A 13,735-nucleotide genomic window follows, 5' to 3' on the forward strand; every position below is an offset into this window, starting at 1 on the left:
ACATGCCGGGTCTCTTGAGACTCCTTGCGCCTGACTGAGAGAATATAATTGCCGTACTTATCTTCACTCATCTATTTGTTACTTACTCCTTCCCGGTTTGCGGTGGATGACGTAGGAAGTTACAAATGGATTCGAATGGCATTTGTTTCCGAGTGAATGCTGCATTTGTGTCACAATGACGTAGGTGGCAAGCAGTCAAAATACATTGTGTAATCAAATCTTTTATCTGGAGCTCCACCTTAATCTAACAGCTTTTCCCTGGCCCCTCAAATAAGTTTTGTGGCAGTAACGTATGAGTTTATCTCACTATGCCAATAACTCTATTTCAGCCAAATTTGGGGTGAAAGGGAATTTGAGCCTTTTTTTTATTTTTTTATCATGGCTAGTTCAATGAGGTTCTCACAAATACTGTATCAATTGAAACTAAATACTGCAAATATTTTCAAAGTAAATGCTTCTGATTATGTTTTTATTAAATATGGATAATAAGAAAACATTCCACCTTTTATGCAACAATCAATCTGACATTGTTTTAGAGTGTTTGCCAACTATGGCAGGGAGCCTCACCTGAGTTTATCAGCCACAAAGATGACCCTGCGCTCCAGCAGAAGCGAGGCAAAGACCCGAACAACCTGCCGAACGCCCAGGCAACCAAACAGACTGTCAAAGTCCACGTGCTCCAGTCTGGAGTCGGTGGGCCGCCTAAGCTCGATGACCTGAACAACCACAGAGTTAACATCTAAGAGTGTAGAGCCAGATAATATCATGCATTAGAAACGAGAAGAGGCTTTCACCAACTTGCTGTTTCAATGACAAGTACAATGAGCATTTAATGTATGTGATGAAAGTGCTAACACAAATGGGTTGACTGTTCTGACCTCATTTCCTGCACCGGGCAGAAAGGTCTTGACTTTGATGAGCTTTCCGGGCGCAGGAAAGGGAGACTCCATCAGGCTCCTCATGAAGGGATACACCAGCGCTGCTGATACCCCTCGCCGCCGCTCGACCTCATCTAAGATCTAGACGGCAAGAGTGTGTAACATTAAAATGTATTTTTAACACTATGCCTGCTGCATTTTGAATTATAACATTGTTGTCACCATATACCATGATCAAAAGTGGGCACATTTAATTTGTCTGAACAAAGAATAACTCTGGGAATTCCGAAACTAAAATAACTAAGCAAGAAAAAACATAGAGCTGTTTGAAATTGAACCAAAACCACCCACACCGCTTATCTAGGGTACATGTGCTTGAGTGTGTTTGCATGAACTCACAGTGGAGAACAAGTCAAAACAGCCTAGCCTGCTGATGACACAGTAAACTTCTGGAAGCCGAGGTCCTTTCCCACTCGGCTGCAAGAGAAAAGACCAAATTAAACAGCAGCGATGACAGACTTATCAGCTTAGGCTGTGTTTTTTTTATGAGTGAAAGAAGGAAAGGGTAGCAGCAAAGGTTAAAAGGCGTGGAATTCACCTAAAAATAGAACCCTGGCTTTTTTTTTATATATTCTCACTGACATCTCCAATGTATTTGAGGTGAGCCTCTTCCTAACCACAGGTGCTTTATCTACGCCTGCTGATGCTATCTACCTTCCAAACATACACTCATAGGACGAGACGTTCCTCGAGACACTCGCGCAAGGCCTCAAGAAACGCCAAACCTCTTGTCCATATTAGGTAGAGCATTTTCCCTTGTTTCTTCTCTGTCTTTCCAAATGGATGATTAAATCAACTGTGTGGAGCTTGATTCAAGTGCTCAGGAATGCTCGCTTGCTGCCAACTTGCTGGACAGACAGGAGGGAGGAAACAAAGCCACCGAAGGAGAGCGGCTAACCTCTTGTTCTACCTTCATTAAAGTCTTCGATCAACATTCACTTGGCTTCAAAGTACGAGTGAAGGAATTCACTAGATTGACCTTGCCACTGACCCTTTGAAAATGTACATAAACATTCGTAGAATGACCAAATTGCAAATTCTGCATCATGAAGCTCAGTACCCACAAACTATAAACTGGGCAAGCAGCTCAATCAAAAAGCTCAATAAAAAAAAAGTTCAAAAAGTTCTGCAGTCTCATTAGGCAGAAGAAATGTCCTAAAATTACTAAGTTAAAAACTTTTATGGTTTCAGTTGGTTTTGCCTTCGCTCCTTATATGCTTATGAATTTAAAGATCTCAGCAAATCTGTCCTGAAGAAACACTAGTGACAGCTTGTAAAAACTCCCCACAAACAAGATGAAGCCACGCAGACGGGATCAGATGGCCCATCTGACTTGATCAGAACGAAAATGGCAGGCCAACTCCAGCAGCATCTTTGACTTTGCTATTTTTATGACAAATACCACTAAGGCAACTTCACTATTCAGACATTATGATGAGAAAGACAGCATGTGGTCCTGACCAAGCGTGTACTGACGTTTAGCTGTAGTTATTTTGGCCATCTTGGATCAAAATTTCTTTGGTAATTTCCTTGTTTGGGCACAAGAGCAACAATCCCTGAAAAAAAGCCAGAAAGCCATTTAAGCATTGAATTGAAAGTCTTGATATGCATTTTAAAGTTCAATGTAAAAGTATGCTCTCTGTTTGTTCACACCAATAACAGAACCTTTGTCCCATTGTCTAACAAAGCACGTACTGGTACTTTTTTTTTAAAATCTTATTTCTAATTGTCCTATATCAGCTGTTGTAAAATCAGCTACACTGTTTACACTATTTGGAAAACGATTTTATCGTATTTCTTAACACACACACATTCGCGTGATGCTTTTTTTAAATCCGATCTTTTTATGTACTCGTGCACATCACCTAAAAATACATCTTCTATTGTGGATGATGTGACACACATGCGCACAAAGCACGACATCACAAGGCACGGTGTTAACGAAGGGAAGCAAATCTTTTTCGTACGTTTATCTTCCTCCAAGCCCTGAAATTCAACTATGACGTCACCACTGGAAAAGCCGAGCTCATGTGCAAATGAAAAGGTCTGTCACAACAAACAAGGCTCAGCAGGATGTGCACAGAAGCACAGAGAGGGAGGGGGAGGTGAACGGTAGCTGACCAGCAAGCGTCTGCAGTAGCCGAACCTCCTGCTGCCGTCTTCTCCGGTCAACATGAAGGAGAAGGTCTCGCTGTAGCATAGAACAATTCACACAGGGTAAGGCATGACAAAGAATATTTTCTAAATGCTTCATATGAAATGTAATGTAAAAAACGGACAAATTCCAATCCTAAAAATAATAGGCCAGAATCCTGCAACCGTTTTTAAATTATGGTCAGAAATGCTTTTGGGTCAACATACAGCAGTTTCAGCTTGTTGCTTATAGTCAAGTTAGGAATAAAGGCTTATAAATACATATGTATTATTTATATATCCATCCACCCATCCATTTGATACTTTGTTATGTAATGCATGTGTTTCTAAACACACAGTCACCCATACCTGGAAAACTCCGTGACAGGATTCCAGTCTTTGGCATCAGGGAAACAAAACTGAGGGATAGCTTTGAGCCTCTGTTCTGCCTCTCTCATCTGCTTGGTGAGCCTCCCCAGCTGCAGGTCCAGTGGAAAAGAAAAGACATTTAGATGGTTGTACCCACAAAGATCTGTGTGACATCTGTGTTTAGTACAACAACTAAACATGGGCATTGCCGTTTTGACAGATGGGTTGAAGTATGTAAGAAAACAATCCCTTATACTACTTTGGCACGACTGTATTGGTATATACTAGCGTGAGTCCAAGGGTGTTAAGCTGATTGTCTAAGGCTAATATAAACTATATCATTTCCTGTATCTTTGTAACTCTTTATTTTACCATTTTCCTTTATACCAAAAAGGATAATAATGCATCCATTTTTCAAACTGATTGTCCTCACAAGTGTCGCAGGCGTTTACGATCCTACCCCAGCTGACTGACCTGAACTGGTTGCCAGCCAATCGCCGGGCACACTTAGACAAACAGCCATTTGCATTCACAATCACACCTACGGACAACTTGGAGTCCTCAATCTGCCTACCATGCATGGTTTTGGGATGTGGGAGGAAACCCACGCAGGCACGGGGAGAACATGCAAACTCCACACACGAAGGCTAGAGTTGAAATAAACCCAGGGGCGAACGTGCTAACCAGTGTGCTACCGTGCCGATAAGAATAATTATAATATTAAAAAGAATAAAATAAAATAATTGAGTTTTTTTTCCACGAGCAGAGTCTAGAAGCAATTCGGTAATATTTGATGGGCTTTTTCGCCTTTATCGTGCACACGCACTAAAGTGCATAAGGCCCGCTGCCAGACCATGCGACACGGCCTACATGACTCAAGTGGAACGTCATGAAATAAAATTCCAGTTGCTGACTCTCCGCATCTAAAAAGACATGCCAGCATAGGGCAGGCAAAATGAGAAGCAGCTGGAAGAACATTTCCGCTAGTGTAACCATTTGTTGAAATCCGAGAAACAAAAATTATCAGGGTCGTCTCAACACGCTTCGACAATTGGGGAAGGCTTCTCCCAGGCCACAGTTTTGGCAGTGCTGTCCCAAATTCCAAACCATCTAGGATAGGCACAAACTGTACAACCAATTGCCACCCATTTGGAACGAGATGAAACAATACAAAACAAAACAAAAAACATGACTTTTATGTGGTTGCTGGCTTCCCCAAATGTATCAACTGCGGGAGAGTTATTCCCAGTTACGAGTAATGATTGTTTGTATTCCATTAACATTCCCAATTTCACCCTTTTGAATTTCATTTTGCAGCCCTCCACTTTTACACCTGTTGCCAACACCGTGTGCAATCACAATCAAGTGGCCAGTATTTGGGTTACATGTAAATCAGGCCTTAGGTGAGACGCTAGGTTGCTTTCTGTCGGACCGAGCATGAGAGAAAATAAATCACGTGACTTCAAATTCTTGTCACGTCAGATAAAAGTAAAATATGTCTGAGAGAACCAGCAGCAGGTTTTAGTTACGATGTTCATACCCTCACCTTGGGGAACTGGTAAGTGACCTCTGGGGAGTAAGAGTTCTTGCTCTGCTTCTTTTTCAAAGACACAACGACAAAATACTCAAAGAGTTCTCTCTCCTGCCACTCAATTAATTGCAGCTCCAGCGTGCGGTAGCTGGGGGCCCGTCGAAGGATGGATTGCAATTTCAACAACCTCTGGGTGTGAGCTGAGGAGGCAATGAAAGAAAATACAAAAAAAATATTGTTTGATCATTTATTAGTAAATTAACAAAGGCAATCTTATGGTACCTGCTGGAACGCACTAAAGATGCTAATGGCATCTTGTAAACTTTCTGAAATCTTTGTCAAAGTTCTGTGAACTACTGTGAACTACTGAAATCCCATTCATTTGGCAGAATTTGTAAGGTCAAGACAGGTCCCATCATAGAAACAAAACTGACATGGGAAACTGCTCCACCCTCACACAAGTCTAGCACCTCAACCTGGAAACTGGCGATGTGGTCACTCACCTTTGAACCTGTCATCAGAATCGCTCTCACTCTCGCTGTTGTCATCTGGTGGGGGGGGGGGGGGGGGGGGGGGGGGCAGACATGAGACAGTCAAGAAGCTTTTCTTTGGTGCAAAGGGCAATTTCACAAACACGTGCTAAGGCATTGGGAAAGACATAGCAAGTTGAGGCTGTTTTGATGACAACGTTCTCCCTACCTCTCAAAGATGAGGTGTCGAGATTGGTCATGGACAGCTTTTTAAGTCTCTTCTTTCCACGTTTACTGCAGTAAATGGAGTTGATTCTCTGGACCAACTGTAGACAGAATACACTGGAGCTTAATCTCAGCAAGAAAACAAAGCACTGGTGTCACAAGTTATAATTTATAAAACTATCATTACTCCTGAAATGAATACCGTACTCTATGATTTACTCTAAACAAGCCCCATCGTTAGACATGCTCTACTCTCTCACTGAGGGAACTAAACAGCAACCCATTTTCCTTTCACACTAGTCAGGTTACAACTTTATATTGACACATTTAAAATGTTCTTTACTTTTATCACTTAAAATGTTCTTTATTTTTATCATCCTGCTGCACGTTACACTGAAATCATCTGGCACCCCTCACGGAAACCGCTGATCTGAACCAAAGCAATATAAGAATCCTAGAAGCGTGGAACGGAACACAAGTGGGGCTCTGCGAGGGCGAAGTGCAGATGTTTGTGTTGGATCCAGCGACGTGTACCTTGGGAATCCGCCAATGCCTGTGTGAGGCCAGGTTATCACCGGTCCCGCAAAGGCTATCATCCAGCAGGCCACAAGAGGAAGCTGATACACCCATCTGCGGGAGGAGCAACGCTTCATCATGACTATGGCGTTTGGACAGCTCTGACACTCCGTGACTCTTCCGGTCGTTGGTGCTCAGAAGGCGAAGGGACTGACTGCTGGGTTTGGACGGCAACTAATGACAGAAAGTGGAATATGAAATGATTAGTATTTGGTCGAATGACAGCTTCTCTCTTGAAAACCTCAGGTCACTTGAACCCCATATCATAAAAGAAAACCAACATGTAGTATTCTGAAAAGGGAAGCCTTTGGTTTACCTGAGGTGGAGAGTTTTGCTTCCAATCCATGGCAGTCCAGGATCTGCTGCTCTCCAAATGACAAGTTTTCCGACCCAAGCTCCTTCGCTTTAGGTCAACATCCTCATATGGGTTCTCCTTCTCTGTGGACAGGAATATTTATATTCAGTAAATATTAAATTATAATGAGTTTACTCGGGCAGGAAGTCCAAAAGACAAATCAAACTGTGCGCTTAAAACGGGCAGCTGAGGGTGTCAGGAGAACCAGAAGATCCCAGAAATCAGGGAAGGTAAGTCAAAGGTCATTCTCAGCTGGATCATACTGTTTCAAAACAGTTGTTGGCACTGGGCCCCACAGAACCCAGTGAGCCGAGCTGAAGCAGATGAGTCACTATCCAGGCATGCAAACTGTCTGCTCTACTGAGGAAGAGGAGGCTCATCTTCGAGAAGATTTTTTTTGTGATGAAACTCCTCAGATAAATAATTTCCTTTCCTGTGAGCTGGGAAATCAGATTAGGTCTCGCAGTACAAATATAAAAAAGTAAAACAACCTTCTCCCCCATACATTGTTGGTATTGCATTGCAACTTCAGAAAGGGCAGTATCTATCTATCTATCTATCTATCTATCCATCTATCCATCTATCCATCTATCCATCTATCCATCTATCCATCTATCTATCTATCTATCTATCTATCTATCTATCTATCTATCTATCTATCTATCTATCTATCTATCTATCTATCTATCTATCTATCTATCTATCTATCTATCTCTGTCCGTCCGCCCGGGCCAATGTCAGTTGCTTTCACCTCAAAGCGCCGTCAACAATGACTCTTAGGTGTTCTGTTCTGGTCACAGTTTGTGATGTTCCACCACTGTTCTGTTATCTCATACGACGACAAGTCATAAGCCAACAAATTCCCAGTTTGACTTCCGAACCGGAGAAAAAGCAGGCAACACGCCAGCTTCCGTCTGCATGACCTCAAGTGATTAGAAAGTATAGGGCGCTTTTTCTGACATGTCAAACGTGACACTGTATTAAAACTTTAATGTGCACACTGTACTTACTGTATGTCTCAGCAAGTAAATTATACGACAAATTATGCATATTATAGAGAAATGCAGCCTGACAGAAGGCCAACTTAAATAAAGAGAACATTTGTCATGAGTCCAGCTCAACTCTGATGATTACACTGAGAAAAACCTTTTGGCAGCATCTGACAACTGTGAGAAAGTAAGAGAGTCAAATCAACCAGATGGGAAAATGAGGACTGAATATACAGTAAGTCAGAGCCTATACTTCACACTCCAAAATAATTGTGCGCAACATTTCTGGCAGCTCATTGGACGTGTAATCATTCAGTGAGTCGCCTGACTTAACACAATGGCAAAGATGACAATCACTTCTTCTAAGTTGTGTGTGACATTTATTTTGGCGATGTGAGTAGCACAAACAACATGCAATCTCGTCTTTTCCGGGAACAATTTAGGATGCTTCAACATGTGGCCCCAAACGTGATATCTGTCTCACAATGCAACATCAGTCTGAACCATTCATACAGAAGCGAAACTTACAAATGGATATGATATGACAGGATGGGCTGGCCCCGGTTGCTAACATGTTTTAAATTTCATACACAGCATCCTTAAAAGAAATAAATGTAATTGTAACTTACAAAGGATAAGAAAATAGTGTTTTGCTACTTCCAGAAGGTGAACTCTCGTGTACTCAAGATGTCAAACAATGAGTGTACATAGATTGTGTTAACCTGCAACCCGATATTTGTTTTATTTTAAGGTTAATTTTTAAACTTTAAGGGTAGGACAGAGACAAAAAGATAAGCTTTCCTGAGTTACGTGTATCATCAGAGTTGAGCAAAATGAAAAAGACGTGCAAAGCTTCATGCTGGGCAGCAAGTCTATTAAAGTGAAGCAGTGCTGTAATGAGAGCCTGCTGGGAAAATTACACGTCTGGGAGGCAGCTAATGTACTGCGGGGTACAATTTACTTCTCTCCAACATAATATAATGCAGAGGGTGGACACACCTCGACTCTACTCTGTGATTGAACATCTCTGTGTACACAATGGAATTTCCACCCAGGATGAGGCACTGAACAAACTACGTCTGTATCCGCTTACCCGGTGAAATGGACACACTACAGTATCGAGCCCTGATTGTACGTGACAAATAAAGTACATTTGGCAGCACACAATTCCGTTTGTCTTTCCTGAAATCATTATGCCTCGAATCTCATAAGACAAACCACATTGAGCAACGGACAACTTTTCTTTAACATAACTAGCTAAATGATATAATTTCAACCTGATTCTGTGTATTCCAAAAACCTTTGGCAGATGTATTTACAAGAGCCTAAGCAGGAAACTACGTCAATGACGGTAACACATAAGACGTGTTGTTTAAATCAACAACACAGATGGCTGAATCATAGTATCAATGTTGTAAAGAGTGTGATTCATCCGTTGCTTCGACGATTCCCACACTGACACATCATTAATACGTTGCACTCGTCTGGCCGCTTTACCTCAGTGATGCAACTAAACAGCCACAGCAGGACAACAACGGACTTACAGTCGAATGTCTAAAAAATAGTAAGCGAAGACCAAAAGCTTGTACTTTTAAGATCATTTAAAGTGAAGTCAGAAACCTGTTACTACGTTTGATACGCTCTGGAAACAAATGCAAAGACAGAGAACTAAATATTTTCACCATTTCGGTTTCTCCAATTTTTGGGGTTGTGGCTACAAAAGGCCCAGTAACGCCCTTCCTTCATTTTAAAGTACTAGCTCAACTTCTACTTAATGTGGCAAACAATAAGCCCTTAGTTGTGATTTCAATGTTCTTATTATCTCTGGAAGATGCATCTTCATAGTCAATCATTCAAAAAGAACTTGAAAAAATAATATGATCATGGATTTTATTAGGAATGTATCATTCAAGCATTTTCTTTTAAACCGAATGTCACACAATATCTATGCTATCCCAAGCCAGGCTTTACTCACGTTGACACTCATTTTCAGCGCATTAAATACGCCCATGGGAGCTGACAACGGGAATTGGGCAGAAGGCCTGGGGGCATTTTCTTGTGGAAAGGAATTTGGGCTTCAACATGTCCAGCATTTCATGCGCACATGATCTCACAAGTAATGACTCAGTGCAGTTACAGTAAACTACTCAAGATCCATGTCAGAATGCCTTCAGCTTTACTTCTGTTTTTGTGGGCAGATGGAAAATCAAGATAACCGATTACAAAGTGTTATTCAGTTCTAGTTTGGTTTTAAAATGTAAACTGTAAAGAAATGCAAACAATCTGTTCAGTAGGCAAACATATTAAGTGCTAATCTCATCAATTAAAGTCTCAGTCTTCACGGACCAATTCCACTTTTGTTTGATTTTATATACTTACTCAACAACTGTCACTTAAATACACATATCAGCGACTTGAATCATTTACATCCAAAGGTGTAGTTAGTAGGAAAAGGAGGCTTTCCCTCCTTCAAGTATGCTTACCTATTATATCCTCGTACGCATTCTCCTCTAAAGTGCTTTTGGAATTGGGTTGAATCAGCGTCTCTGTGGTTAGTGTGCCATTCTCTGTCGGCAAAGAGGGTTGTGACGACAGCAGACTTGTCGATTCCGTTGATTCACAAGGCTCTCTAAAGGATAAGAAAGTAAAATTGAGCAGATTGCAATGGGGTGGATTGAGTATTGATAGAGAGCATATAAATGATAAAAAAGTAATCATGTATAAAAGAAGTAAAACCTCAAAAGGTTGCCAGACATAATCGTATTTTAGTAGCGTGGATATTTACTTGTTTTTCTGACTACTCATTCCACATAGACGTACACATACCAGACACCTTGGGTATGTTTTTGGTGCATTAGTGCTAAGGTCGACATTATGTCACTGCTGAAAGCTCGTGGCTTTTGTCCTTGCACATGGATGAGTGAGTAGAAAAAGAAATGCTAGAAGATACCCATCTCACCTGTTTTGTGATGGGCTGGAAGTGCCGCCCACCAACTTCACCGTCCGTGTGGTGCTTGGTGCAGGGGTCGAGGGCAGGGGGGGCGGAGACTCACAGTCTGGACGTAGTCCATTCATTGACAATGTGCCCTTCTCTTCACGTTTGGCGTCATACTCAAAAGTTCGTTTGGGTTTAGGTAGGGGATTGATGGGAGGTCCACCAGACATCTGTTGGCTGGCTGGTTCTGGGCTTATCGACCTGACTGAAGCCACGCTGAACCTTTGCCTGTGTTTTGCCAACTTATCAGGTACCGAAAGAGAATCCGGTTCCGTGGCTATGGAGCAAATACTACTACGCTTGCTGGTGCATGTGCTATCAAAGTCTTCACCAATCACAAAAGATTTTTGTCTTGTCTTGTCAGAAGCGTAGCATTTGCTCAGATAACGAGGAGGGGGCGGGCTAGGATTCTCCTTCAGAGCTTGTTCTATTTTTTGTATCCTGTTGAGGACCGCCGAGGTCTCCTTACGAGCAGACGGTGAGCGTACAAATGCCCCGAATGATTCAGTCTTTGGTATCCGTTTCTGGAAGCGGCCTAAGCCATCTTTGTCAGAAGCTCCTTCCTCTTCCTCTGTCTCTGTGTAGGAGCATTCTGAGAAAGCTGTGCTCATCCTGCGAATCCCCTTAAAGTCAAAAGCCTTCTCGCTACAGGGAGAAGAGAGCAGACTTGGGCAGCCCTCACTGCCTCCGATGCGCTCTCGTCCTGACCTTTTATCCAGACACAAGCTCATCCTAGGCAAAGTGACCCTTCTGCACTCCCATTCTGAAATCTTTTTGCGGACTGTGGTGGGAAGAACACCCGTTAATGGCCTGTTAATAGAAAGGTTGCGCTTGTGATCTTGGTTAGAGAGAGACCCGAGAGAAAGTGTACTCCAACTCAGGGGTCTACCATTAAATCCCTCCGATGGAGAAACACCCCCTTGGTTCTCTTTTTGCTCCTGGGCGTCTTGACTTTCGCAATACTCCTTAGCTTGAGGCTTATAGATGGAGAGACGGTTGTCCAGGCAGCTGATGCTCTTTGACTTTGTCAGACGGTGTCGTGACTCAAGATCACCCGTGAAGGACGATCCGCTGCCAAAGTTTGCGGTCTTGCTCTTCCAGCCAGCACGTGCTAAAAAGCGTCCGTCCGTCCTGAGGTACTTGCTCTGTTTCTCGTAATGCTTCCCGTCACCGAGGAGAGGTGGCTCGCTCGGACCCTTGCCACTGGACACAGCAGGAGAGGGAGATGCAGACTGGCACCTAATAAGAGACATGAATGAATAAGCAATTCAAGTATTGAAATATGTATTGACAAGCGTACTCAATAGAGCACCAACATTTGTCCACAAATTGGACTCTTTCTTCCTTCTACTTTAGGAAACAGTCCAAGACAAAAACCATTTTCAAGAGTCAAGAGCTTTTTAAGTTTGAACTTCCTTAGGAAAAACTTTTTAATTGATTGTAAACAAACACTGGTGTCTTCTCATCTATCGAGGCACATCAATATCACAAAACGATACTTTATGAGTTGCTTATTTCTGAGAATCTGTCTGTGATCAAACTATTGTGAATGTCGCCAGAGGGTGATGTAGTGTGGCAAACTTAATAACTAGTCAAGCGACAGCTTTAATGACTGAAACTCTCTGTGAAGTGGTTGACAACTACCAGGCAGGCCAATGATTTCATCCTACCATTTGAAGGCTGTCCCATATCAAAGCCTTCCTAAATGGAGCCCACGTTTCTTGCAGAATGCAAAAGATGGGAACATCTAACAAGGGATGGCACAGCTACTGAAGAAGCATAAGCCAGGTCCTCCGAAGGGTGGAGCTCCTAAATAGGGTCACAGCAAGTGACACATAAAACGCCATCTTTTGTGTCCATCCACAACTAAATTTAACGACTTCCTCTTCAGCCCATCCCACACCTTTCTATAAAGTTATGGAAACTGGTTTTGTAATTTGAGTTAGATTGGTAACGACATGCAGTGGATACAAATGCAGGGAAGGTAATCAACCACAGATGTGGAAGAAGTCAAATGAGCGACAGAATTAGCGATTCTGACATTAGCAGTACATTTCCATTTCCTTTTTAGTATAATCACAGCAAACTATTCAGTATCTTGCATCAGGAGTGTGAAACTGTTGCCAAAACAAATCCCCTTGCATTACAATGTCAACATAAATTTTTCCAAATCTCAATCGATCTGTAGACCTCACAGAATAAACGGTTTACAGATTTAATCAAATGTATAGCGTGTTTTACCTGTCAGTGTCTTCTCAATCCTCTACCGTCCAAAGCTGAGCTGTTTAGTGATACTAGATGCTTATCCTAATGCTGCCTGGACCTGTCGCTTTCTCATCATATTTCATTCTTCAGCTTTCTTCAGAACAGCAAACATTCCCTGTAGACTGCGACCTTACGTCACGCACCGCACGACTCATAAATGTTGAGTCGACTTATAATGACTTGGAAGCTGGGTTAGTATTGCAAAAGTGAAGCGTTATGAGATCTGATGTCACAGCTTTGGTTAGAATAACAAGCAACGTGGGAGGAGGAGGATGGGAGCTGTGGGACTGCGATCCGACAATGCAAGTTAGGACAAATCTCTCCTCACACCTGTCTGCCCTTCCCTGGTTTCGATCCTCATGCTTCAGGGTGGGAGAACACTTTGAAACCTGTTTGCTCCTATGAGATGAAGCCTTTAAAAACATCTATGTTTACACAGACCAAAATCAATTCAAAATTATTCTATAAATTGGCTTTGGCTTGATTATTAATTAATGATAATACAAATTACGGATTACAATCTTTGTTGATCCAACAGAGGACATGATGGATTGGAGTCAAAGGGGGATAAAGGAATGTATTCTGAAGTCGCTCTGGGTTCTTGGAAAAGTTCCAAACTAAATGACCAAATCAAATGTCTACCATGGGAAGGGGGACAGTGAAGTTAAATATTAATGAGAATGTTTAGGAAGTAACAGACACAAAAGTTCACTAACATCTGTTAGTTGTTAATCATTCACTTTTTCACAAGTGAAGTTTACCTTTTGAGATGTTTAGTCATATGTCTCTTATTTGACTTCAGGAATGGGGTCAGTTTACATTTGTGCCCAGCAACACAGAGACTGATGTCTGATGACATCATCTTACAGGCATAAAAGAATATATGAGC

General features: G+C 42.1%; 1 protein-coding gene across 2 annotated transcripts in view; it reads right to left on the minus strand.

The window, feature by feature from the left end:
- Window positions 1-13,735, minus strand: part of dennd2b (DENN domain containing 2B) — a 31,072-nt gene that overhangs the window by 5,980 nt on the left and 11,357 nt on the right. For both annotated transcript variants that reach the window (XM_061276585.1, XM_061276584.1), the window contains exons 3-14: window positions 10,546-11,820; window positions 10,070-10,215; window positions 6,559-6,680; window positions 6,201-6,416; window positions 5,671-5,767; window positions 5,475-5,519; window positions 4,987-5,171; window positions 3,441-3,550; window positions 3,060-3,129; window positions 1,278-1,355; window positions 879-1,019; window positions 568-716 (exon numbers count right to left, since the gene is read on the minus strand). In XM_061276585.1, coding sequence (XP_061132569.1) covers window positions 568-716; window positions 879-1,019; window positions 1,278-1,355; window positions 3,060-3,129; window positions 3,441-3,550; window positions 4,987-5,171; window positions 5,475-5,519; window positions 5,671-5,767; window positions 6,201-6,416; window positions 6,559-6,680; window positions 10,070-10,215; window positions 10,546-11,820 — 2,634 coding nt within the window. The remainder of the gene's footprint in view (window positions 1-567; window positions 717-878; window positions 1,020-1,277; window positions 1,356-3,059; window positions 3,130-3,440; window positions 3,551-4,986; window positions 5,172-5,474; window positions 5,520-5,670; window positions 5,768-6,200; window positions 6,417-6,558; window positions 6,681-10,069; window positions 10,216-10,545; window positions 11,821-13,735) is intronic.

The sequence above is a fragment of the Syngnathus typhle genome, linkage group LG4 (genome assembly GCF_033458585.1).
Source record: "Syngnathus typhle isolate RoL2023-S1 ecotype Sweden linkage group LG4, RoL_Styp_1.0, whole genome shotgun sequence".
Taxonomy (NCBI): domain Eukaryota; kingdom Metazoa; phylum Chordata; class Actinopteri; order Syngnathiformes; family Syngnathidae; genus Syngnathus; species Syngnathus typhle.